At 43.3% G+C, this 27,111-nt stretch overlaps 3 protein-coding genes across 4 annotated transcripts in view; all 3 read right to left on the bottom strand.

The window, feature by feature from the left end:
- LOC146960768 (B-cell receptor CD22-like) overlaps positions 1-27,111 on the bottom strand; it is a 64,592-nt gene that overhangs the window by 2,405 nt on the left and 35,076 nt on the right. The window contains exons 3-6 of the mRNA XM_085772066.1: positions 26,596-26,865; positions 24,855-25,115; positions 24,671-24,758; positions 24,489-24,546 (exon numbers count right to left, since the gene is read on the bottom strand). Of these exons, the coding sequence (XP_085628192.1) occupies positions 24,489-24,546; positions 24,671-24,758; positions 24,855-25,115; positions 26,596-26,865 (677 nt within the window). The remainder of the gene's footprint in view (positions 1-24,488; positions 24,547-24,670; positions 24,759-24,854; positions 25,116-26,595; positions 26,866-27,111) is intronic.
- LOC146960770 (uncharacterized) lies at positions 220-6,727 on the bottom strand. Of its 2 annotated transcripts, none has more exons than XM_085772076.1 (3): positions 6,540-6,727; positions 981-1,331; positions 220-856 (listed from the first exon to the last, which is right to left on the bottom strand). In XM_085772076.1, exons 1-3 carry the CDS (start codon positions 6,610-6,612, stop codon positions 621-623), a joined length of 660 nt encoding a protein of 219 aa, XP_085628202.1. In that variant the 5' UTR covers positions 6,613-6,727; the 3' UTR covers positions 220-620. The 2 variants fall into 2 exon arrangements, 1 of the variants encoding a protein (XP_085628202.1); XR_015035365.1 differs by having other exon boundaries at positions 652-862.
- On the bottom strand, positions 9,170-13,052 carry LOC146960769 (B-cell receptor CD22-like). The gene is made up of 7 exons (XM_085772083.1): positions 12,770-13,052; positions 11,485-11,832; positions 11,151-11,360; positions 10,268-10,531; positions 10,084-10,171; positions 9,308-9,365; positions 9,170-9,178 (listed from the first exon to the last, which is right to left on the bottom strand). The coding sequence occupies exons 1-7, from the start codon at positions 12,840-12,842 to the stop codon at positions 9,170-9,172; spliced, it is 1,050 nt and encodes a 349-aa protein (XP_085628209.1). The 5' UTR covers positions 12,843-13,052.

The raw sequence follows: 27,111 nt of genomic DNA, 5'->3' as shown, positions 1-27,111 counted from the left end.
TTTTCATAATTTAAAAAAAAAGCAAAAAACGAAAAATTTCGTTTTTGGCACTCAACGCATGGGAACGAAAAACGAGAAATTACGTGGTTGGCACTCAATGAGTTAAATGAGAAACAATTCACAATTTTGTGTTTAGATGCGAATGAAATGTTGTGTCTGGAAAACATTGTTCTGGTTACTATTCAGCTTCATATAGGTTTTAAAATAAACTCTCACATTTGACATCAATAGATAAACGTGCTAATTTCCTTCCCATCTCATTCCAAGCTCTACAGTTATACTCTCCAGAGTCGGAGGGCTGGATGGAGCTGAAGACAAACTGTGGTTGGTCACTGAGATGTTCCCATGTTTCCTTCACCTTGTACCAGGTGAGTTTAGCTGCTGGGTTAGCATCACTGCTACAGGTCAGAGTCACTGAACTGCCCTCCACTATCTCAGCAGAGGGACTCACTGACACAGAGGGAAGCTTTGGAGCATCTGGAGGAGGAAACATGAGGAGAAGTCAACTTTAACTGTCTTTTCACAGTAGAAGTGAATATGATGTAGTTGATAGTTTATACACAGGTTGATCCAGTATGAGACATAAACTGTGTAGTGGAAGGTTTTAGTTTGACATTGTATTAGTGACACTGTGGAGTAAACTCACACACTGGAGGAGAGCGGTGATCCTCACATCCTTTAAGAGCACAGGAATATCTGTTGGTATCATTAACAGAGACTCTGATGGAAAATGTTTCCTCCTCCATCTTCTGTTCGTTCTTGTACCAGACAAATGAACGACCATCAGCTGCTTTAAAACTGCTGTGACACTTCAGCTCTACCTGGTCTGATGATCTTTCCACCAGCACCTGGAGGTCTGGATCTGTGAAGAAAGAACAGACATGAACTAAACTAGAAAAGTACAAACACAGAGACAAATAAAGATTCTCAGTCGTCAATGACTTGAACCAAACTGATAAATATTCCAGTGAAAACGTTACCTCTGACAGACAAAGTCACTCCAGGTGGCCCTGTGTATCCTGCATTGTTAGTTATAAATCGGAACTTGTAAACAGCTGAGTCTCTCTCTCTCAGGTCTCTGATTCTCAGAGTGCAGCGTTTCCTCTCATCACAGTGATTCTCCACACGACCTGTGTAGTCTGAGTCTGTTGTCAGATCCACACCATCATAATACCCCTTAGTGAACCAGTATATTTTCTGAACCGTAGTGTAAATGTTATTTATCCAGTATGGGTGCCAGTATGTGCAGCTCATTTCCACTGTTGATCCTTTAGAGGCACAGATGTGAGTGTCAGTGTAAGCCACTCCCCAGCCATTCTGACCCTGTATCACTGTAACACAGAGCACAGCAGAAACCACAGTCAGACTCAGAACAACACAGTGAAGTTTTCAACCTGATCTCACAGAAATGCGTGAAATGACCACGAACACCTAGTACCAGATTCCGTGCTCCTTTCACGTAATGTGTTAAATTACGTGAAAGAAGCACGGAAACAGTCTCCACTGAAAGCCAATGAGTCCAAATTCCGTGAGATGGCCACGCAAACCGTGTCGTGGTGGATGCACGCATTTTCAGCTTCAAAGACAACACCCCCAGTGCGTCAACAGCCTGACGAACGGTCACTGTCCCTCCTCGTCACATGCTTAGGTGCCCGTTTTTTTTTGTTTGTTTTTTTTTTACTTTTCCTTAAAGCTTTATTGAACCTGATGCTGCTGTGTCTGACGTAGTTTGCAGCAAGGACGTCCTTTCGGTTATCTATTTATTTATTTATTTAGTGATCATGGTGTTTGGTGCAGAATAATCAATCAATAAATAAATAAATTAGGTCGGAAGCTACGTCAGACCGGGGGGTGGGGGGGGGGGATTCTACAGGTGAAGACCACTTCCGCGTTCAAAAAGCTGCTCTGTTTAATCAATATTCTGAAGAAAGATCTGATTATTAGCCATAACGCTGTAACCATCCAAGGAAGACTGTGTAACAATATTATGTGCTTCTGCTGAGTCCAAAAGCCCTGTGTAATATCAACTTTATTTTAAGAAAACACGTTTTGTTTCCAATGTCATATCACGGAGAAGCACTACATTACCCATAATCCTCATATTTATCAGCGACGTGTCTGATTGGTTGAGCTTGCTGTTACCAGCAAATGAAAAAATAAAACAAATTGAGCTTATATTATTTTCTTAGTAACTAAAAGGTCTTAACATCTTTTTGTTTTCAACATTGAATAAAAAAACGGTGCTATATTGTTAAAATTCAACAATAAAGTGCATACAAGTTGGCTTGACTTCTTTCTTTTTTTCTTTTTTTTCCATAATTTTCACCAGCATCTTTCTGGTCCACATCACATCACATTTAATGTAATTTAATTCAATGAGTGACATTTTATTTTTTATCTGAAAAACATTATTATGAATTCAAGGGTCAGAGGTAACTGATTAGTGTTAAATTTAACCTTTTTGACCCTGTTTCCTTGAATAAATCACTAAGACTTTGATGCGGGAAGCTGAGATTTTGATTTGATTTTGTTCAGAGCACTAGGGACAAAGTTTCTGTAGAATTTCAGACCTGTCGGACATCCAGAAGGGTCACAGCTGACCGTCCAGGCTCGTTTCTCGGCCTTCAAAGCCTAGATTTAGAAGCCTTTTGTCTAATAACGTTATACATCCTTGGGGTTATAAGGCTGAAAGTTTCATGTATTTGTCCGGGGGCCTAAGGCCATCCACCATGTGCAATTTCAAACCCGTGCGACCTTCACAAGTGTCAAAGGTCACTGATTTGTGACCTTTTTGACCCCGTTTCCTTGAATAAAACACCAAGACTTTGATGCGGGAAGCTGAGATTTTGATAGGTTGTCCAGAATGTCTAGTAGATTGTGTGTGCAAAGATTCAGAGCTCTGTGACATTCAGAAGGGTCACAAATAGCCAAAAAGCAATGCTGCTTTCTCTGACCTCTTATTAAAGGAGAAATGTTGCAATTCTTTAATAGCTTCCAGATGCTTTGGCCTATCAGGCTGAATTTTTAGCTAAAGGAGCTGGTGTACGATCAGGAAGTAGAGGAGCTGTGCATAAAGCCAATTGGTAAGTGTCAAAGGTCACAGGGGTCAAACATCAAAGTGAATCCAGCCATTCCTGCTTTTTCTCAACAAAACGTACACGCTTTAAGTTATCATCATGAAATATTAATAGGTTGTATATCAGAGAGTCCTCTATCAGAATATTTTGGTCCCGTTGCTCTAGGGGCCCCGGGGGGCCACTTGGCTTTCCCATGCTCCCACAGAGTTGGGCCTCGGGTGATGGATAAGGGCCTCACCATGAGTCCACAGACCAAGTTTCAAGTGATTTGGTCGGTTTCTATGGAAACAGCGGCCTCAAGGATACAGAGGAATGCGGCTGTTTGAAGCCCCGCCTCTCGAAAAGTAATGGCTCAATCAAGACCGAACACACATCTACGCGTTCGTCTTGGGCCCCCGAACCATATATTACGAAATCAGAACTGTACGACTTTTGGAAATGTGTTTTGTCTGTTTCGGCTTTTCTGACTCAGTGTCTGTCAGACTTATAGCGTGAGAGACCCTCTTAGTCAGAAAAGCCAAAATAGACAAAACACATTTCCAAAAGTCGTACAGTTCTGATTTCGTAATATATGGTTCGGGGGCCCAAGACGAACGCGTAGATGTGTGTTTGGTCCTGATTGAGCCATTACTTTTCGAGAGGCGGGGCTTCAAACAGCCGCATTCCTGTGTATCCTTGAGGCCGCCGTTTCCATAGAAACCGACCAAATCACTTGAAACTTGGCCTGTGGACTCATGGTGAGGCCCTTAACCATCACCCCGAGGCCCAACTCTGTGGGAGCATGGGAAAGCCAAGTGGCCCCCCGGGGCCCCTAGAGCAACGGGACCAAAATATTCTGATAGAGGACTCTCTGATATAGAACATATTTATATTTCATGATGATAACTTAAAGCGTGTATGTTTTGTTGAGAAAAAGCAGGAATGGCTGGATTCACTTTGATGTTTGACCCCTGTGACCTTTGACACTTTCCAATTGGCTTTATGCACAGCTCCCCTACTTCCTGATCGTACACCAGCTCCTTTAGCTAAAAATTCAGCCTGATAGGCCAAAGCATCTGGAAGCTATTAAAGAATTGCAACATTTCTCCTTTAATAAGAGGTCAGAGAAAGCAGCATTGCTCTTTGGCTATTTGTGACCCTTCTGAATGTCACAGAGCTCTGAATCTTTTGCACACACAATCTACTAGACATTCTGGACCACATTTTAAAATCTCAGCTTCCCGCATCAAAGTCTTGGTGTTTTATTCAAGGAAACGGGGTCAAAAAGGTCACAAATCAGTGACCTTTGACACTTGTGAAGGTTGCACGGGTTTGAAATTGCACATGGTGGGTGGCCTTAGGCCCCCGGACAAATACATGAAACTTTCAGCCTTATAACCCCAAGGATGTATAACGTTATTAGACAAAAGGCTTCTAAATCTAGGCTTTGAAGGCCGAGAAACGAGCCTGGACGGTCAGCTGTGACCCTTCTGGAGGTCCGACCGGTCTGAAATTCTACAGAAACTTTGTCCCTAGTGCTCTGAACAAAATCAAATCAAAATCTCAGCTTCCCGCATCAAAGTCTTAGTGATTTATTCAAGGAAACAGGGTCAAAAAGGTTAAATTTAACACTAATCAGTTACATCTGACCCTTGAATTCATAATAATGTTTTTCAGATAAAAAATAAAATGTCACTCATTGAATTAAATTACATTAAATGTGATGTGATGTGGACCAGAAAGATGCTGGTGAAAATTATGGAAAAAAAAGAAAAAAAGAAAGAAGTCAAGCCAACTTGTATGCACTTTATTGTTGAATTTTAACAATATAGCACCGTTTTTTTTTATTCAATGTTGAAAACAAAAAAGATGTTAAGACCTTTTATTTACTAAGAAAATAATATAAGCTCAATTTGTTTTATTTTTTCATTTGCTGGTAACAGCAAGCTCAACCAATCAGACACGTCGCTGATAAATATGAGGATTATGGGTAATGTAGTGCTTCTCCGTGATATGACATTGGAAACAAAACGTGTTTTCTTAAAATAAAGTTGATATTACACAGGGCTTTTGGACTCAGCAGAAGCACATAATATTGTTACACAGTCTTCCTTGGATGGTTACAGCGTTATGGCTAATAATCAGATCTTTCTTCAGAATATTGATTAAACAGAGCAGCTTTTTGAACGCGGAAGTGGTCTTCACCTGTAGAATCCCCCCCCCCCCCCGGTCTGACGTAGCTTCCGACCTAATTTATTTATTTATTGATTGATTATTCTGCACCAAACACCATGATCACTAAATAAATAAATAAATAGATAACCGAAAGGACGTCCTTGCTGTAAACTACGTCAGACACAGCAGCATCAGGTTCAATAAAGCTTTAAGGAAAAGTAAAAAAAAACAAAAAAAAAAAAACGGGCACCTAAGCATGTGACGAGGAGGGACAGTGACCGTTCGTCAGGCTGTTGACGCACTGGGGGTGTTGTCTTTGAAGCTGAAAATGCGTGCATCCACCACGACACGGTTTGCGTGGCCATCTCACGGAATTTGGACTCATTGGCTTTCAGTGGAGACTGTTTCCGTGCTTCTTTCACGTAATTTAACACATTACGTGAAAGGAGCACGGAATCTGGTACTAGGTGTTCGTGGTCATTTCACGCATTTCTGTGAGATCAGGTTGGAAGTTTTATGGAGCTAATTCAACATGTAAACCTGCTCCATGACTAAAACACATTTACTAAACTACTTGGCTCCAACACGTCTCACTGCAAGTTTAAGACAAACATGTCTGTGATATTGTTCTATATTGTTATTTATATGTCACTGAAGAAAAGTCATGTTTTTCTCCTGTGGTCTCTTCCTTTTTGATTCACTTTCAAACTCACAATGTGAATAATGTACTGAATAATGAACTTGACCTGTGAATATTGATGCAGCTTCAATGAACAGTATGAGGAACAAATATCTATTTTTACATTTCCTCTCTGTTCATTCTGTGGTCAAGTTGCTGTTTAGTATGTATGTATACACGTATTCACACTTCGCTGATACTGCCTGTGATAGATGTATAAATAATCACAGGTTGAGGTCACTGTGAACCATCTATAGAGCGGAAACATGACACTGAAACCACCAGGTATCAGAACTAACTGACATTTGCTTCCTTATTTTCAGTCTATTCTCTTGTTCTCTTAAACTGAATGTACAGACATTTGTAGATAAACTCTACAGTTACTGAATCCTTCAGATGAACCACATACAGCTTCATTCATACAGTTAATTGAAACAGCACCAGCTTCACTGTGCAACAACACAGATAAACAATGAAGACTCACATGATTTGCATCATATGAGATCAAATCAAACATTAAAAATATAAAGGAGAATAATGAGTTATTTATTTATTGACTCGAACCTCTTTCATCTTGATCCGAGTGTGTAAACTAAATGTTCTACAAAGTAAATGTAGATGTACAGTACCTGGTACAGTGAGAAGAAGGACGAGGACAAATCCACTTGATGCTGCTGTTAAACTCATCACTGCTCCTCTCATCTCTCTGTGTGACTTCAGACACAATAAAACACATCAGCTGTTGAACAGTGCATGAAAGAAACATCAATCTGATCAAAAACCAGTTCTAGTCTGACAAGAGAGGAGGGTGATGATCGTCTGTGTTCAGAGGACAGAAGTCAAGCTGTTAAGACAAATAACTTCCTGTTAACGTTGTCGTGGCTTTTCTCCGTGGTGTGTCAAAGCCACATGAGGGGCATGAAAGGTGGTGTTCTTACAAGAATGAACAAAGAGATGTATCCGTTTCAAAAACCAAAGAAAATTCAATTTATATCCATCACTGTGTAGAAAAACCCTAACAGTAACCCTAACCCCCAAAAATGTGCTGCCTTTCACACCCACAGCCTCAGTTGGACGGTGCAACTGAGGCTGTGGGTGATTTCCTCAAATTCTAGCACTCTAGAAATACATCACATAGACCAAAAATTATGAAATAATGAAATTTAACGCCTTATTTCGCATCTATAAATTATGGCTCCTACAAACATTAGGAATATTCATAAGATCAAGTGTGAACTACAGTCATGTTGTCGTCTCACTGAGGAAGTCCTAAGAGGCAAAGGAAGATTAAAGAAAATATTAAAAACATGTGTTTAACAGGATAATCTCTGTAAATTACAACAATTGTTTTTTCATCTGTGTAAACAGGTAAAATAGATATTAGGCTAAAGGCTACATCAGTACAGTAAACACTTCAGGAAGATTAACACTGATTAAAATACATGTTAACCCAAAGAGAGACATGCTAATTTGGTAATCAGCACCACTACTGAGTACCTTCTACCTGTTTTCATGGTTGTAGAACTAAAATGAACAGAGAACAATCACCAAACAGCACTGAATGAACTCTTGGTCAATACTGGAACTAGAGTCAGTGAACTGCCCTCCACTATCTCACCACCAGAGGGACTCACTGACACAGAGTGAAGCTGTGCTGGAATCATTTGTATCATATCAAACATTAAATGTGGTAAAGTGACGTTTGAGGTATTTAGTTGTTTCTTCAAACCTGTTTCTGTTTGTTGTGAGTGGGTTTATTAAATGTCCTACAGAGTAACTGTAGATGTTCAGTAGCTGGGACAGTGAGGAGACCAGAACTTGTAGCTGCTCTTCTTACCTGTGACTCAACTCAAAGTTCACAAAGTCCACAGGTAAATAACATGCACAGGAAACATCACAGACACTTCAACCTGTGGTTATAGAAAACACGTCAAGATGCTTCTATACACACAACTCCTTCCTCCAGATAACAAAACCTAAAATGAAGAAGGATTGTAACGTGGTTTTGTGCAAACTATGAATTTATTCATGTAATTAATTAAAGAGAAAGAGTATCATCCACATCACATCAACCCAGAGACACAATGGAAAAGATTAAAAGAGTCAAAGGAGAAAAAGAAAAAGAAAAAAAAGACACATTAAAAGTCAACAAATTAAATAGTGTTAAAAAAACATTATCTATTCAGTGACAGTAAATACTGCAATTGATGTTAAAAGGATATTCCATAGTTTAACCTATGGTCCAACGCACCGTGACACCAAGTTAGACCCCCCCCCCCCTCGAGAGATGAAGTCTGCAGACCGCTAGCTTCTCTAGTTGTAGCAACTTTAGCAAGTCTATTTCCTCCACGCGCAAACCGTGATCAAAAAGCCACTCATAGCCACAAATAATGCTCAGAACAGCACCAAGTGTCATCAACAGCACAAATGGTCCCGGCACATAATACGAGGGGAGGGGGTCAGATGTGGTCACTGCCTGCCAGTGGCTGCTGAAACCAGATGTTTGTGCTGAAACCAGATGTTTGTGCTGCCAGTCGGACTCGGACGTGTGTTGTCAGCGCCTGGACTCTATGCTGGACGTGGAAAGTTGCTGCATAGCGTATAACTGGAGGAGAGTGGGTGAGTTGTTTTGGTCTCTTTTCAATAGAAACCAGGCAAAGCTAACAGATGTTTGATGCCTCGTATTATGGGATGGGACCCTGTTTGTAGTAGCCTGGTGCTGTTCTGAGAATTATTTGTGGCTATGAGTGGCTTTTTGATCGCGGTTTGCCCTGTGGAGAAAATAGACTTGCTAAAGTTGCTCCAACTAGAGAAGCTAGCGATCAGCAGACTTCATCTCTTGATATCCTTTAAAGTATGGGTTCTTCATTTTCACAATTTCATTATTGAAACTATTTACAATTGAGATTATTTACAGTGATGAGTTCACATTGTTGACCAACATCTTTTAGATATCTTATGATATGTTGTAATTACTGTTGGGTTGTCAAACAAGCTATCGATAGTGGACTCTTATTTTGAAAGGACTTCACATTTGGTGAACTATATCCTGCTTTGATGAGTGACCCCAGAGTTTTAAAGCTCAAATATAAGATCAGTTCTACTTCAGTGAAAACTGTCTTTGCATCAGTAACATCTTAAACCATAATGAACCACTGCACTGTGACACATTTCATCCATAAAGAGACAAAACTGAGGAAAAGTCATTAATTAAAACTTAATCTGTCTCCATAGCTGCTAAATAAAAAATGAGACTCATTCATGAAGCCTGCACACAATTACATGTCATTTAGAATATAAGTTACACTCAAACATGAATTCACTTCACATCCTCTGTAGTTTCCACAGCATTTATGAGCTAAGTTGTGTAGTTTTGTAGTTTCTCAGTGTGTCTCACCCTCATCATCTCTACAGCTTCATTTGGTTCAAGGTTTGAACTCTGAGTTTTCTTCTTCCTGAATTCAACCCAACAACAACAAATACATAATATACGTGTGGCAAGGTGAAGAGGGCCCGGGCGGGGATTGAACCCACACCTCGTGGGTAAGAGTCACACGCACTTGCAAGTCACCCATAGGGACATCCCATTGGCCAAGTAGCCAGGGCACATGATCAATTGAAGGCCTAGTGAAAGGACCTGTCAACTGTCACATCTCTCCCCCTCTTTCACAAGCACGTCCTCGTGCTTCCGCGCAGGCTGCCACACATTAGGAATCCATGGACCCACCACTAGTGCTACATGGATCCTTCCAACAACGCCAGAATGTGGCAAGGTAAAGAGGGCCCGGGCGGGGATTGAACCGAGTAATAGTCATGCGTGCTTGCCAGTACCTTTGGGTGACTGGTAAGCGCACATGACTCTTACCCGGGAGTCTGGGGTTCGGAGCCCGCCCGGGCCCTCTTCACCTTGCCACATTCTGGCGATGTGACAGTTGACAGGTCCTGTCACTATGCCTCCAATTGATCATGCGCCCTGGCTACTTGGCCAAGAGGACGTCCCTTTGGGTGACTGGCAAGCGTGCATGACTATTACCTGGGAGTGTGGGTTCAATCCCCTCTTCACCTTGCCACATAAATTTAATTCATTAATGGAATTCATAAAACATAAAACTACGGGTAATAAAAGAAGAGAATAAAAGAGCAGTGAATAAGCTGATGATTAGTTAGTTTTACTTTGTCCAGAGACTGAAGACAACCAGTGTGATCAGCATCAGGACCATCAGAGTCGACCTGATGATGTTCATGATCATTACTGATTCACCTGGAAAGTGAGAACAACAACAGGAGACATTAGCAGTGATGTTGATGAGCTGTGGTGCAGTAAACAGGTGTGTGATGATGAATGTGTAGAACTCACCTGAAACAACAACAGTCAGATTTAAGGTGGACTTCTGACGTCCTATTGTGTTCTGGGCTTCACAGGAATAATTCCCACTGTGTTCAGGTCTGAGGTCAGTGATGGTGAAGATCTGTCCTGAAGCTTTTGGTGAGTCTTCATCCTCCTTGTACCAGGTGTAATTAGCTGCTGGGTTAGCATCACTGCTACAGGTCAGAGTCACTGAACTGCCCTCCACTATCTCAGCAGAGGGACTCACTGACACAGAGGGAAGCTTTGGAGCATCTGGAACAACAAACACAATCAACAACACACTTTAACTGTAGAGCTACATGTTGTAATTAAATGAGTAACAGGAAATAGTTTTATGTTTGGCAGCATGAGAAACAATTAGAGTGGGGTGGGAAGTGGAATGGGCAGTGGTGATTATCAATTATTCAGCTTCATATAGATTTTAGAATGAACTGTCTCACTCACATTTCACATCAATAGAGATGAATTCTGATGCTGTCACCCCCATTTTATTCTCAGCTACACAGTAATACTCAGAGTCAGAGGGCTGGATGGAGCTGAAGAGAAACTGTGGTTGTTCACTAAGACATTTTAAGTCCTTCTTCTTGTACCAGGTGAGTTTAGCTGCTGGGTTAGCATCACTGCTACAGGTCAGAGTCACTGAACTGCCCTCCACTATCTCAGCAGAGGGACTCACTGACACAGAGGGAAGCTTTGGAGCATCTGGAGGAGGAAACATGAGGAGAAGTCAACTTTAACTGTCTTTTCACAGTAGAAGTGAATATGATGTAGTTGATAGTTTATACAGAGGTTGATCCAGTATGAGACATAAACTGTGTAGTGGAAGGTTTTAGTTTGACATTGTATTAGTGACACTGTGGAGTAAACTCACACACTGGAGGAGAGCGGTGATCCTCACATCCTTTAAGAGCACAGGAATATCTGTTGGTATCATTAACAGAGACTCTGATGGAAAATGTTTCCTCCTTCATCTTCAGTTCGTTCTTGTACCAGAAAAATGAACGACGACCAGCTGCTTTAAAACTGCTGTGACACTTCAGCTCTACCTGGTCTGATGATCTTTCCACCAGCACCTGGAGGTCTGGATCTGTGAAGAAAGAACAGACATGAACTAAACTAGAAAAGTACAAACACAGAGACAAATAAAGATTCTCAGTCGTCAATGACTTGAACCAAACTGATAAATATTCCAGTAAAAACGTTACCTCGGACAGATAAAGTCACTCCAGGTTTACCTGTGTATCCTGCATTGTTAGTTATGAGTCTGAACTTGTAAACAGCTGAGTCTCTCTCTCTCAGGTCTCTGATTATCAGAGTGCAGCGTTTCCTCTGATCACAGTGATTCTCCACACGACCTGTGTAGTCTGGGTCTGTTGTCAGATCCAAAGCATCAAAATTACCTCCCTTAGTGAACCAGTATTTTTTCTGAATATAAAAATCATTTATCCTTGATGAGTATCTGTATGTGCAGCTCATTTTCACTGTTGATCCTTTAGAGGCACAGATGTGAGTGTCAGTGTAAGTCACTCTCCAGCCTCTCTGACCCTGTATCACTGTAACACAGAGCACAGCAGAAACCACAGTCAGACTCAGAACAACACTGAAGTTTTATGGAGCTAATTCAACATGTAAACCTGCTACATGACTAAAACACATTTACTAAACTACTTGGCTCCAACATGTCTCACTGCGTCTGTGATATTGTTCTATATTGTTATTTATATGCAATTGAGGAGAAGTCATGTTTTTCTCCTGTGGTCTCTTCCTTTTTATTCACATTTAAACTCATAATGTGAACAATGTTGTTGTGAAGCTATAGTGAACACACACACATGGAGAAGTCCAAACAGAAAACTACTGACCACTGTTCACTCTGTTTAGTATGTATACATGTATTCACACTTTGCTGCTACTGTATGTGATAGATGTGTAGATAACCACAGGTTGAGGTCACTGTGAACCATCTATGCAGCGGAAACATCACACTGAAACCACCTGCATTTCCTCTCTGTTCATTCTGTGGTCAAGTTGATCGTTAGTATGTATACATGTATTCACACTTAGCTGCTGCTGTCTGTGATTGTAGATAAGAAAAGGCGGGTGAACCATACAAGGAGTGGAAACATCACACTGACATTAAGTAACAGATTTAACTGACATTTAGTTCCTTATTTTGAGCCTTGGTAGCTGTTATCTTGTTCTCTTAATCTGAATGTACAGACATTTGTAGATAAACTCTACAGTTACTGAATCCTTCAGATGAACCACATACAGCTTCATTCATACAGTTGATTGAAACAGCACCAGCCTCACTGTGCAATAACACAGATACACAACAAAGACTCACATGTGTTTGAATGATTTGCATCATATGAGATCAATCATGAAACATATAAAGGACAATATTGAGGTATTTATGAATTGACTCAAACCTCTTTTTTCTTGTGTGTTTACTAAATGTCCTACAAAGTAAATGTAGATGTACAGTACCTGGTACAGTGAGAAGAAGGACGAGGACAAATCCACTTGATGCTGCTGTTAATCTCATCACTGCTCCTCTCATCTCTCTGTTTGACTTCAGACACAATAAAACACATCAGCTGCTCAACAGTGTATAAAAGAAACATCAATCTGATCAAAAACTAGTTCTAGTCTGACAACAGAGGAGGGTGATGATCGTCTGTGTTCAGAGGACAGAAGTCAAGCTGTTAAAAGACGACGAGTAACTTCCTCTTTACATCATGAATATTCATGAGATCAAGTGTGAACTACAGTCATGTTGTCTTCTTATAAACTACAGAGGAAGTCCTGAAGCTTGAAAAGCAAAACAAATAGACTTCAAGATACTTTCTTCCACTTGGCCATCAGATCTTCAAATGTAAATTCATAGTGAACATATACATGCATACCCTACACTCATTTTATTGAGATACATTGTTGTTTAACTTGATTTATTTTGTGTGACTGATCTGTTTTTTGAAATATCGCACTGTCTCAGAAGAATTTATACATTTTGTTGTTTTTCAGATGCTGCCATAGTGTGTAATGTTTGATTGGTGGCCTGGTTACAGCGCTGCTTAAGTTTGACTTGAGCAGAAGGAGAGGGGCAGTATGGGAAAAAGCCAAAAGGGGGCCTCGTAGACTGGTGAGGCGGGCTCTCGGCAAAGTGATTCAAAGACAGGAAGAAGCACCCTCAACTTCCAGAGTGAATTTTAATTGATTTATTGTCTCGTCTAACGAACAAATGAACCGACTAACGGCGACCGGGGGTCGACCAACCAAAGTCAACGCAACCATGACGCTGGAGCAGGTGGCCGGCTGAACGCCTCTGAAGTGGGGCACCACAACCCCTGGAAGGCCTCTGGGACAAAGCTGCAGGCGGTGAGTGGTTGGAGGAAGCAGTCGGTAAGTCGAACATTAGGCAGTATGGCAGCAGACTCCCACCAAGCTCCATTTTCCACCTTCAGAAAGTATGTGCAACTGTGTCATCCCTGAAGCCTCGACCTATGAGAGCACTAATATTAAATCTTTAGTACCCAGGATGGAGTGTGGCCACGACAGTACTGTCTACAATGACAATGAAGACATTCTTTTCTACTATAAAGTACAGGAGAAGATTAAAACTCACCTGGAAGTAAAAGTGAATTCTGAAGCAACCGGTGCCAAACGGTGGTGGGGCTGGAGGTTTAGCTGCAGATGGTTACTTAAGTACAAAGACTGGTGGGAGTGTTAATGCTTGTGTTCTTAAAGCAGAAGTAAGCGATCCGGTGGTTTTGGCTAACTTCCTGTCAGTAGGTGGAATTAGCAGTCCCCGCCCTCGTCCCTACGTCACCACATTCACGCGCATCCCTTGGCTGCACACACAGAGAGGACTGCCCCTTTATGCCGTTCTCTCTCCTCATTGGATAAAGGTTGTAGGATACAAGGAAAGTTTTCTCCTGGGCTCAGAGCAGAGCAGAGTGACTGACAGACCCGTGTTTCAGACCAAACACTCTATAGAAGTGATTGCTGTCAGAAGATAACTATTTAAGACTTATTGATATGGTCACTTTCGTAGGTGAGAAGGAGGGCTGCCATATTGTGTAATGTTTTGATTGGTTGCCTGGTTACCTGACCACTTAAGTCTGATGTGAGCGGAAGGAGCAAGGGATGCTCGGAAAAAGCCAAAGAGAGAGCGGCATGCTCTGACGAGGCACCCGGCAGAGAAGTGAAAGTTGACGAAGCTGCCTACGGAGAATCCCCTCCACCGCAAGATTGAATTATCGTTTTAGCTCGCCGACCAAGCTACAGGTGGGGAGTTGAAGCAACCGGAGTTGTTAGTACAGAGTGTTCTGACAGGGAAAGCCCAAAGAGCTGTGGCCGCTCTGGACGTTAGAGTGGGGTCGGAATATGATGCACTCAGGAAAACTGTTTTGGAGGCCTATGGAAGTGTTCCAGAGACTTATAGGAGGCAGTTCAGAGAACTCAGAAGACAGCCAGGTGATTCTTATTTGGATTTATGGCAGCGACAGGAGGTGGTTTTTGACCGCTGGGTTAAGGCATGTAAAGCTTTCGACTACCTGCAGCTTAGAGATCTGCTCCTCCTGGAGCAATTTAAGCTAAGTGTTCCTAAGGAGGTTGAAGTTTATTTGAATGAGCGTGATGTGTCAATACCCAGGCGTGCAGCTGAGCTAGCAGATGGCTATGAGGTGGCTCATGGGGGGGCCTCAGCCATGGTCAGTAGGAGGAAGGGATTTGAGGGCAGAGGAGAGGAGCGACCTCCGAGACAGACTGAGGTAGGAAGTTGGCGTTTCTCTGTGACTGAAAGGAGTAGTTTCCCACGTTCGGCTCCATGGAGAGTGCCAGCTCAGGTCCCCAACCGACAACAGAGCTCCTCTGGCGAGCTACGTTGTTTTTGGTGTCACAAGGTGGGTCACAAGAAATCTCAGTGCCCTCGTTTGACTAACAGGTATGGTGCAGCTAAGACTGTAGGTGTTGTGTCTGTGGAGCAGAGGCCTGAGGAGGAGTTACAAGGTTATGAGGGATTCATTTCAGAAGGTTCCCTGTCTGACTCAAGTGAGGGATTGTCTGTGCCCATTACTATCCTGAGAGACACTGGGGCTAAGCAAACACTAATCAGAAAGGGGGTTCTTGACCTGCCCAGCTTTAGCTTCACAGGAGAGTTCACTGCGGTGCTAGGAGTAGGAGGTGGTTATGAGTGGCTACCGATACATCGCCTCTACTTATGGTCTGGGTTGGTGAGTGGATTTGTGCTGGTAGTTATTGTCTCGTCTAAACACAAATGAACTGACAAAGCCACGACCGCGTGACGATGGACGGAGGTCGATACACGCAGGACGCTGGAGCTGGTGACCGGTCCGGTGCCACTGCAGCAGGACGCCGGCCTGCCAGGAAAGCTCGCCGACCAAGCTACAGGTGGGGAGTTGAAGCAACCGGTGAGTCCATATGGTACCATTGTACCATATGGCAGCGAATCCCACCAGACTCCAGGGTTTCAGTAATAGAAATATGTGCGCCTGTGTCAGCCCTGAAGCCTAGACTTGTTAGAGCCTGTTCTATAAACTTTACTGACCAGGGTGGCGTAGGTCACGACATATTTATGGGGGCTCGTCCGAGGATCTAAACCTTTTGTGAGTTTGGATGATATTAGCATTAAACGATAGCATTAGTGGTAGGTCAGGGTTATTCTGTTTAGCTTAGTTTTGGCTCTGTTTTTGAAATGGGAAAAGGCGACAGAGTCGTTTTGTGCCGTTCATCAAAGAGTGTACACAGCCAGGTTAGATAGAAACAGAGTTGTGTACACTTGGGCTCGGACCAGCCAAGCGAGTCTGGACCTTTTCATTGGCAGAGCCAGTGGTGTTAGCGATAGCTTTAACAGTGGCGGGGCGCTTTGCTAAGTAAGAACTGGGTTGAAGTGACAGCATAGGTGAGTGCGTTCACCCGTGTGTCGGTTTTGTTTTTGTTTGGCTTAGCGGTGTTTTGTTAGTGGGGCTGGCGTAGCTCATCAGTAGCCATATATTTTTCTGGTGTGGTTGTTTTTCCGCTCTGACCCGTTGTAATGCAGACGGATATGGCTGAGGGCGTGTTGGCAGGTGTGAACCTGACCCTAGAACAGTTCAGAAGGCTAAAGAAAGAGCAGCTAATAGCGTTAGCCGAGGAGGAAGATGTTTCGTTGGAAGATGGCATGAAAAAGCCGCAAATTGCAGCTCGGTTGATAGCGGAGTTGGGGCTGGAGGAGGTCTGGAGAGAGAGAGGGAACAGAGAGAGAGGGAAATGGCTGAGAAGAGGGAAATGGCAGAGAAGAGGGAGTTGTGAGAATTCCAGGACAAGGAAAAAGAAAGGGCCCATAGAGAGAAGATGGCCAGGTTAGAGGTGGAGAAAATCGCAGTTGGAGGTCGGCAACCTGAACTGAGGTTTGATTTAAATCGAGCTCGTCCATTCATGCCTGTGTTTGAAGAAAGTGCTGTTCATGTTTTCTTTGAAATGTTTGAGAAAGTGGCTGCGGAGTTGTTAGTACAGAGTGTTCTGACAGGGAAAGCCCAAAGAGCTGTGGCCGCTCTGGACGTTAGAGTGGGGTCGGAATATGATGCACTCAGGAAAACTGTTTTGGAGGCCTATGGAAGTGTTCCAGAGACTTATAGGAGGCAGTTCAGAGAACTCAGAAGACAGCCAGGTGATTCTTATTTGGATTTATGGCAGCGACAGGAGGTGGTTTTTGACCGCTGGGTTAAGGCATGTAAAGCTTTCGACTACCTGCAGCTTAGAGATCTGCTCCTCCTGGAGCAATTTAAGCTAAGTGTTCCTAAGGAGGTTGAAGTTTATTTGAATGAGCGTGATGTGTCAATACCCAGGCGTGCAGCTGAGCTAGCAGATGGCTATGAGGTGGCTCATGGGGGGGCCTCAGCCATGGTCAGTAGGAGGAAGGGATTTGAGGGCAGAGGAGAGGAGCGACCTCCGAGACAGACTGAGGTAGGAAGTTGGCGTTTCTCTGTGACTGAAAGGAGTAGTTTCCCACGTTCGGCTCCATGGAGAGTGCCAGCTCAGGTCCCCAACCGACAACAGAGCTCCTCTGGCGAGCTACGTTGTTTTTGGTGTCACAAGGTGGGTCACAAGAAATCTCAGTGCCCTCGTTTGACTAACAGGTATGGTGCAGCTAAGACTGTAGGTGTTGTGTCTGTGGAGCAGAGGCCTGAGGAGGAGTTACAAGGTTATGAGGGATTCATTTCAGAAGGTTCCCTGTCTGACTCAAGTGAGGGATTGTCTGTGCCCATTACTATCCTGAGAGACACTGGGGCTAAGCAAACACTAATCAGAAAGGGGGTTCTTGACCTGCCCAGCTTTAGCTTCACAGGAGAGTTCACTGCGGTGCTAGGAGTAGGAGGTGGTTATGAGTGGCTACCGATACATCGCCTCTACTTATGGTCTGGGTTGGTGAGTGGATTTGTGCTGGTGGCGGAGGCACCAGACCTCCCATTTAAGACCATAGACTTAGTGATGGGTAATGATCTGGCCGGAGTTAAGGTTTCGCCTGAAGTGTCTGAATGTCCTGTTCAATCAATAGTGTTGCACCGATACCATTTTTTGGCCCCCGATACCGATTCCGATTCCCGGCTGTGCAGTATCGGCCGATACCGATACCGTTCCGATACCACACAGTTTGGGGAAAAAAAAAATATAAGAGCTTTTTTTCTTCTAATAGCCTACTATAATCCAGTAGAACTTTTTTATTGCCTACCTGGTAAAAATGTTTAAGTACCACGTTATTTAACCTTTAAATAATGTTGAGGGTCCAATGTGACCCACTTTTACATTTAGGAACAGTAAACACATCCCAAACATTTTTCCTCTGACTTGACCAACACAATAGATTTGATAGGAAATGGTCTTTCCTGTCACTACACTATGATGATTACTGTATACATAAATAACAGTAGCATAAACTGATTGGTTGAACGCAGCCTGATGTAAACATTAATAAACCAATCACACAGGCAACTCCATGTTGTCCATGTGTGATGTTCAGGGACAGGTCTGAAGACAGAGCTCTGAGGTTGAAGTCCTATAATAATGAGATGAGAAGAGAGACACCTGTGACAGTGACAGGTCTACTCTGTAGCTTCGTCTTGACCACATGTCAGCTGATCAGCTGCAGCAGAGGAAACTCCGCTGCTCTCAGCTGCACCGCAACGAGCGCTTTTTTTTTTCTTTTTAATTAAGCTCCGGTAGCGACCGCGCCGACATAACGTAGCGGGATCTGTATTTACATGTGTGCGCACCGCACACGGAGAGAGGAGGTGAAAAGAGACAACACTGTTACCTGCTGTATAGGCTACTGGCCACAGACCAGTGTGTAACGAGTGAAAAAAAAGCTGCCGTCACTGCAGCCTGGACGCAGCTCAAATCGACCCGGTGTCTCAGTACGGCGAACAAGCTTTGATAAACACACCGGACCCGCGTCGGTTTGGCAGCTCAGTGACGGCGGCTTTTTGACTCGTTACACACTGGTCTCTGTGTGTTAGCGATGGTACAGGCTGAGGCCAGTATACAGCAGGTAACAGTGTTGTTGTCTCTTCTCACCTCCTCTCTCCCCTGTGTGGGCTCAGTGCGGTGCGCACACATTTAAATAGAGATCCCGCTACTTTATGTCGCTTTGCTTGTTTACATTTCACAAAAAACTCCTAGAAAAGGATTAACTGCAATTAATTTAATTGTTTACATCCTTACTTGGCTTGGCATGCACTGAACACGTGTGATCACACAGCAGTGAGTGTCGGGCGAGAGAAGACACAAGGCGCAGCGTTCATATCAGTAAATGGCATCGGTGCGTCATTTGTTTTACTCGTTGATACCGATGCCAGCATTTTAGTGCCGTATCGGGCCCCCTACCGATACTAGTATCGGTATCGGTGCAACACTATCAATCAATCAATCAATCAATCTTTATTTATAGAGCACCTTTCATACATGTAAATGCAACACAAAGTGCTTTACACACATAGACAGAAGACAGAAAAGACAGAAACAATTACAAGTAAAAACCCCTCCCTCCCACACTCCATACTACACACACACACACACACACACACACACACACACTCTCTCTCTCTCACTACTGACGCTAGGGAGACATGGCATGACACTGAGGATTGAGGAAGCGCTATCTTTGGGGCCGTCCACACTGGGAGGAGTGGCAGGCTGTGCCACAGGGGGCACCAGCGCCCAGGCCCCCCGACCCCGACAGACCACAGCCAGCGGAGCCGAAGGGACCCAGGGACAGCGCCCCCCAGCAGCAGCCCAGACACAGCTCCCAGCGTGGAAGACCCCCCTGAGGAAACACTGGAGTTAAAAACTAAAAACATAAGATAGGATAAAAACCCTGAAAAAATAAGTTAACAGGGTAAACAGCTTAAAAGGATAAACATAAATAAATAAATAAAAATAAATAAATAAATAAATAAAAATATGTAAGATGATAGAAGCAGAAACATAAAATAAAATAAGATAGAACCATAAGAAGAATATAAAATCTAGTTAAAAGCCTGACTAAAAAGGTGTGTTTTTAACCTTCCCTTAAAAATATCAACTGTCTCTGCGGTCCTGAGGCTCTCCGGCAGGCTGTTCCACAGGTGGGGGCCATAATAGCTAAATGCCGCCTCACCATGGGTTTTGGTATGGATAAAAGGCCGGTGCCGGAGGACCTCAGGGTCCGCGAGGGTTGATATGGTAAAAGCAGGTCAGATAAATAAGAGGGCGCAAGGCCGTTAAGACATTTAAAAACTAGTAAAAGAACCTTGAAATCGATCCTGAAGCGTACGGGGAGCCAATGCAGCGACTCTAAAACTGGTGTAATATGCTCCCGCCCTCTGGTCCTCGTCAGCACTCGTGCGGCTGAGTTTTGTAATAATTGGAGATTTAAAATACTCTTTTTGGGAAGACCAGAGAGCAGGGCATTGCAATAATCTAATCGACAGGTGATAAAAGCATGCATCAGCACCTCCGTACTGGCCTGAGAGAGAAACGGGCGGACTCTGGCTATGTTTTTAAGATGATAAAAACCTATTTTTGTCATATTTTATGTACTTAGAATGTAGCTGCTCTTCTTACCTGTGACTCAACTCAAAGTTCACAAAGTCCACAGGTAAATAACATGCACAGGAAACATCACAGACACTTCAACCTGCGATTAAAGAAAACACGTAAAGATGCTTCTATACACACAACTCCTTCCTCCTTATATAATGTAAATGCAGGATGAGATAACAAAACCTAAAATGAAGAAGGATTGTAACATGTGGTTTAGCTCAAACTATGAATTTATTTACATAATTAATTATAGAGAATCTAGTTTTGTGGTTTGTGAAGTCGTCAGATGAAGTAAAAAAAAAAAATCAATAATATAAAAAACAAAAAAGAAAGACACATTAAAAGTCAACAAATTAAACAAAGAGTATTTTAAAAAAAAACATTATAATCTATTCTGTGACAGTAAATACTGCAACTGACGTTATGTATGTATTATTAAAACTATTTACAATTAAAGTTATTTACAGTGATGAGTTCACATTGTTGACCAACATATTTTAGATATTTTAATGTTAAACTCTTCTAATTACAGCTGGGTTGTCAAACAAGCTATCAATAGTGGACTCTTATTTTGAAAGGACTTCACATTTGGTGAACTATATCCTGCTTTGATGAGTGACCCCAGAGATTTAAAGCTCAAATATAAGATCAGATCTACCCCAATGAAAACTGTCTTTGCATCAGTAACATCCTAAACCATAACGAACCACTGCACTGTGACACATTTCATCCATAAAGAGACAAAACTGAGGAAAAGTCATTAATTAAAACTTAATCTGTCTCCATAGCTGCTAAATGAAATTATTAGATCCAATCAATGTTGTTCTTCTTCCTGTTTCCATGAGGCGAGTCCCATCTTTACTTCAACAGCATCTAAAAACATCACATTAAACCTGTATGAAGTTTCAGTTGTAATTCTAAATGTGGAGTCTGCATGTTATTAAAGGGACATTCCGGCGTAAATTTAACCCATGGTCCAACAATGGGTTATCTTTGCCTGGTTTCTATTGAAAAGAGACCAAAACAACTCACCCACACTCTCCTCCAGTTATACGCTATGCAGCAACTTTCCGCGTCCAGCATTGCGTCCAGGCGCTGACAACACACACGTCGGAGTCCGACTGGCAGCACAAACGTCTGGTTTCAGTGGCCACTGGCAGGCAGTGACCACACTGACCACTTGATTCCCCCAGGTCCAGCACGTAGACTCCACCAGGTCCAGCACATAGACTCCACCGGCTCTCCCCCTCTTTCACTTTTCTCCTTCATTTCCTTCAGTTTGTCTTCAGTAAACTCAGTCAAACTGATAGGGCCGCCCATCAAAATGAAACCAGTTGTTGTTGTTCTCAAACTGCACAAACTCAACCGTGTTGTCCCTTCTGTGATGTCTGCTTCACTGTGTTACAGGCAGTCTCTTCCGGCAACGAACGTACTCCTGATCGCGCGTGTGACGTCGCGTCTAATCTCGTGCTTGTTTACGTGATTCTCTCCTGCAAATATGAAATGCCCAATTCCGTTCATTTCCCTGTGAACACTCGATAATCTGTACAGTGTTCTTACATTCCAATTTCCAATCTTCATGGTTACTCTGGGGTGCATTAATGACCGAATCGGCTCAGAGGCGTCCTCTCGGCTTTGACCTCTGGGCGTCATGGTGTCCCTCTTATTAGAAGTACTGGCTATGATGTCCCGTGGGTTCAGTGAGTTTGCTCTGCTTTTGGTTTTGTTTTTCTGGGAGTGGGTTATCAGCCCTCAGCCCAACCCCCAACCTGGAGGGCCAGTGGGATCATTCTTCTGGAAAACTCCTGCCGACATAGCTCTAGAAGTCATGGAGACACGCAAACTGCCCCACCATGATAACGTGATGATCCCATCAGGGCAACACTCGATAATAACTCTTATAAACTGATAGGCAACATACATAGGAACTTTGGCTGCATTATATGGAGTAATACACACACATTTTCATCCTTGAGCTGTGGGACTTCACTCAGTAATGTCATCACTTCCACGCCAGCGGACTACCTGTACTACCATATTTTTTGAACTGTCATTTTCTGTTGTACTTTGTAGTTTGGCCTTGGTGTCTCGCACTCTCTCTGTGTTTCCGCAGATCCACCGGAGCTCCATCTCTCTGCACCAGCCACCGCCTGCATCGCCCCCCCCTCCCACCCCTTCCCCTGCTGTTAGACCGGCCTCCCCTTCCTTCCCATGGACCAGTCTGCCACCCAGCCCTCCCATCGAGCTGGCCAGCTCTCCCTGCCCCCCCCCCCCCCCTCACCAGAGACTGCCTTCATCAACTCCTGCTAACATTTCCATATTTCGCACATTCTGTGACAAACTGTAAACTGTTTTCTTGTCTGTAACAACATCTATTGCACGTCTGTCCGTCCTGGGTGAGGGATCCCTCCTCTGTTGCTCACCCTGAGGTTTCTCCAACTTTTCCCTGTTAAAAGGGTTTTCCATGGAGTTTTTCCTCAGTGGATGTGAGGGTCTAAGGACAGAGGATGTTGTTACGATGCCATGTAAAGCCCTTTGAGACAAACTGTTTGTAAAAACGGGCTATACAAATAAAATTGCCTTGCCTTGCCTAACCATGGCAGTAGCAAGCAGACATCACAGAAGGGACAACACGGCTGAGTTTATGCAGTTTGAGAACAATGACGACTGGTTTCATTTCGATGGGCGCCCCTATCAGTTTGACTGAGTTTACTGAAGACAAGCTGAAGGAAATGGAGAAGAAAAGTGAAAGAGGGAGAGAGCCGGTGGAGTCTATGTGCTGGAAATGAAGGAGGAAAATAGCCTGATGCATCAGCCGCTTATTTCATTACATTTCAAAAAGCGTCTGAACACCAGCCATAGGGATTCGTTTGCTTCCGGGAGGCGGTTGCTTACATTTGCTTCAACTAATCGCTGCTGCTTGGTGGTCACGTGTGCTATACACCGGTTAAGCTCATAGGTTAGCTTGAGCGCTTGAGTTCAACGGCTTCGCCTTCAGTAGAGTGCCTATAGGCACTCTAGCCTTCAGTTCCCCATCTGTTCGCTGATTGGTCCGTCCACCAGAGCGGACGGAGCAAACCGAAACGCATTGCTAGTGTCCTGACTACATTGTTGAGGCAAATGAAATTTGCCGGAACCAGTAGGCGGCGCTAGCCTGGCTAGGAGGAAAAGTGAAAGAGGGAGAGACCTGGTGGAGTCCATGTGCTGGACCTGGGGGAATCAAGTGGTCAGGGTGGTCACTGCCTGTCGGTGGCCGCTGAAACCAGATGTTTGTGCTGCCAGTCAGACTCTGACGTGTGTTGTCAGCGCCTGGACGCTATGCTGGACGTGGAAAGTTGCTGCATAGCGTATAACTGGAGAAGAGTGGGTGAGTTGTTTTGGTCTCTTTTCAGTAGAAACCAGGCTTAGCTAACAGATGTTTGATGCCTCGTATTATGTGCTGGGACCCTGTTTGTACTGTTGATGACGTTTGGTGCTGTTCTGAGCATTATTTGTGGCTATGAGTGGCTTTTTGATCGGTTGCGTGGATAAATAGATAGATAAATAGATGAAGACAGCGTCGAAACGCGTTGTGTCCTTTTTTATTTATTATTAAAATCTCTGCTAAGCCACGAGTGCCTCGGTAAGCTCTCTTTTTTTTGACTGCACCACCATCCTTAGACAGTCAGTTCTTTTCCTCAGACTGCGCTGTTTGTTATGGTGTGGTCATTGCTAAAGTTGCTACAACTAGAGAAGCTAGCGGTTGGCAGACTTCATCTCTCGAGAGGGGGTCTAACTCTGTGTTACGGTGCGTTGGACCATGGGTTAAATTTACGCCGGAATATCCCTTTAATCTGTTGTTACTGAATGTGAGAGGCTCTGACCTGACTGTAACTTCACACCAGGTCTTCCTGCTCCTCTGTGTCTTCTGTCTGTGCTACTGTGGTGACGTCCTCATAAACAGGACAAGAGTCCACCTGATGGACAGAGGGGACAAAATGAGACTCATTCATCAAGTCTGCACACAATTACATGTCATTTAGAATATAAGTTTAACTCAAACATGAATTCACTTCACATCCTCTGTAGTTTCCACAGCATTTATGAGCTAAGTTGTGTAGTTTTGTAGTTTCTCAGTGTGTCTCACCTCCATCATCTCTAAAGCTTCATTTAGTTCAGGGTTTGAACTCAGAGTTTTCTTCTTCCTGGATTCAAATCTAACAACAACAAATAAAAAACACAAAATGAAATCCATTAAACATAAAACTACAGGGAGTAAAAGAAGAAAATAAAAGAGCAGTGAATAAGCTGATGATTAGTTTGTTTTACTTTGTCCTGAGACTGAAGACAACCAGTGTGATCAGCATCAGGACCATCAGAGTCAACATGATGATGTTCATGATCATTACTGATTCACCTGGAAAGTGAGAACAACAACAGGAGATATTAGCAGTGATGTTGATGAGCTGTGGTGCAGTAAACAGGTGTGTGATGATGAATGTGTAGAACTCACCTGAGCCAACAGTCAGATTTAAGGTGGACTTCTGACGTCCTCTTGTGTTCTGGGCTTCACAGGAATAATTCCCACTGTGTTCAGGTCTGAGGTCAGTGATGGTGAAGATCTGTCCTGAAGCTTTTGGTGAGTCTTCATCCTCCTTGTACCAGGTGTAATTAGCTGCTGGGTTAGCATCACTGCTACAGGTCAGAGTCACTGAACTGCCCTCCACTATCTCAGCAGAGAGACTCACTGACACAGAGGGAAGCTTTGGACCATCTAGTGAAAAAATATGTATATCATAATTATAATGTCTGATAAAGGCTCCTGTAAACTTTCTACAGCTAAATTTAAATCCACTGTCAATAGTTCTAAATCCAGAGTCCCAGAGATTTTTCGATGTCTTCTACTTACACTGGACGTCTATAATCAGAGACGTAGAGTCGATCCGTCCATATTTATTCTCAGACTTGCAGTGGTAGGTCCCTCTGTCCTCAGAGCTGATGGAGGAGAAATGATAAACTCCTTCTGCTCCTTGAAGCTGAGTTTGGTTCTCCTTGTACCAGGTGTAATTAGCTGCTGGGTTAGCATCACTGCTACAGGTCAAATTGACTGAACTGCCCTCCACTATCTCAGCAGAGGGACTCGCTGACACAGAGGGAAGCTTTGGAGCATCTGGAACAATAAACATCAACAGCACAGTTTAACTGTTTCAGTTACATTTCAGTTACCGGGCTCCTATGTGGAACCAGCTCTCTCCATGGGTCAGAGAGGCAGACACTCAGGTAGCTCTGAACCATTTTATAGCTACGCTGCTAATAGGCTCAGACTGCTGGGGGACACATGTGGTTACATCGAGCCCTCTCCGCTCCTCTGAGATTTCTCCAATTTTTCCCTGTTAAAAGGGTTTTCTATGGAGTTTTTCCTCAGTCGATGTGAGGGTCTAAGGGCAGAGGATGTTGTTATAATGCCATGTAAAGCCCCTTGAGACGAGCTGTTTGTAAAAATTGTAAGGTAAAGGTAAAGGTACTTTATTTGTCACATATACAGCTAGTACAGTGAAATTCTTTCTCTGCATTTAACCCATCCCTGAGGAGCAGTGGGCAGCCACGGTGCAGCGCCCGGGGACCAACTCCAGATTATGAGCCAGAGCCTTTGGTCTATACAAATAAAATTGCCATGCCCTGCCATAAATTGCCTAGTTCTCTGTTTGGACACATAATAAATCTTGTGTCTGGAAAACATTGTTCTGGTCACTATTCAGCTTCATAGGTTTTAAAATAAACTCTCACATTTGACAACAACAGAGAAACGTGTTGATTTTCCAATGTCTTCTACTTACACTGGACGTCTATAATCAGAGACGTAGAGTCGATCCGTCCATATTTATTCTCAGACCTGCAGTGGTAGGTCCCTCTGTCCTCAGAGCTGATGGAGGAGAAATGATGAACTCCTTCTGCTCCTTGAAGCTGAGTTTGTTTCTCCTTGTACCAGGTGTAATTAGCTGCTGGGTTAGCATCACTGTTACAGGTCAGAGTCACTGAACTGCCCTCCACTATCTCAGCAGAGGGACTCACTGACACAGAGGGAAGCTTTGGAGCATCTGGAACAACAAACAAGTTTAACTGCAGAGCTTCATGTTGTATTTACATGATAAACAATTCATTGTTTTGTGTTTGGAAGCATAAGACATGTTATGTCTGGAAAACATTGTTCTGGTTAATATTCAGCTTCATATAGGTTTAAAATAAACTCTCACATTTCACATCAATAGATAAACGTGTTGATTTCCATCCCATCTCATTCTTAGCTGCACAATAATACTCTCCAGAGTCAGAGGGCTGGATGGAGCTGAAGACAAAATGTGGTTGATCACTGAAATGTTGCCATGCCCATGTTTTTTCATTCAGCCTGTACCAGGTGAGTTTAGCTGCTGGGTTAGCATCACTGCTACAGGTCAGAGTCACTGAACTGCCCTCCACTATCTCAGCAGAGGGACTCACTGACACAGAGGGAAGCTTTGGAGCATCTGGAGGAGGAAACATGAGGACAAGTCAACTTTAACTGTCTTTTCACAGTAGAAGTGAATATGATGTAGTTGGTAGTTTATACAGAGGTTGATTGACATAATGGAAGGTTTTAGTTTGACATTGTATTAGTGACACTGTGGAGTAAACTCACACACTGGAGGAGAGCGGTGATCCTCACGTCCTTTAAGAGCACAGGAATATCTGTTGGTATCATCAAAAGAGATGGAAAATGTTTCCTCCTCCAT

This window comes from Trachurus japonicus, unplaced genomic scaffold (assembly GCF_045865225.1).
Source record: "Trachurus japonicus isolate A0001 unplaced genomic scaffold, Traja_1.0 AP030010.1".
In the NCBI taxonomy this organism is placed as follows: Eukaryota; Metazoa; Chordata; class Actinopteri; order Carangiformes; family Carangidae; genus Trachurus; species Trachurus japonicus.
Note: the sequence above shows the minus strand (reverse complement) of the source record. Positions and strands in the feature narration are given on the sequence as shown.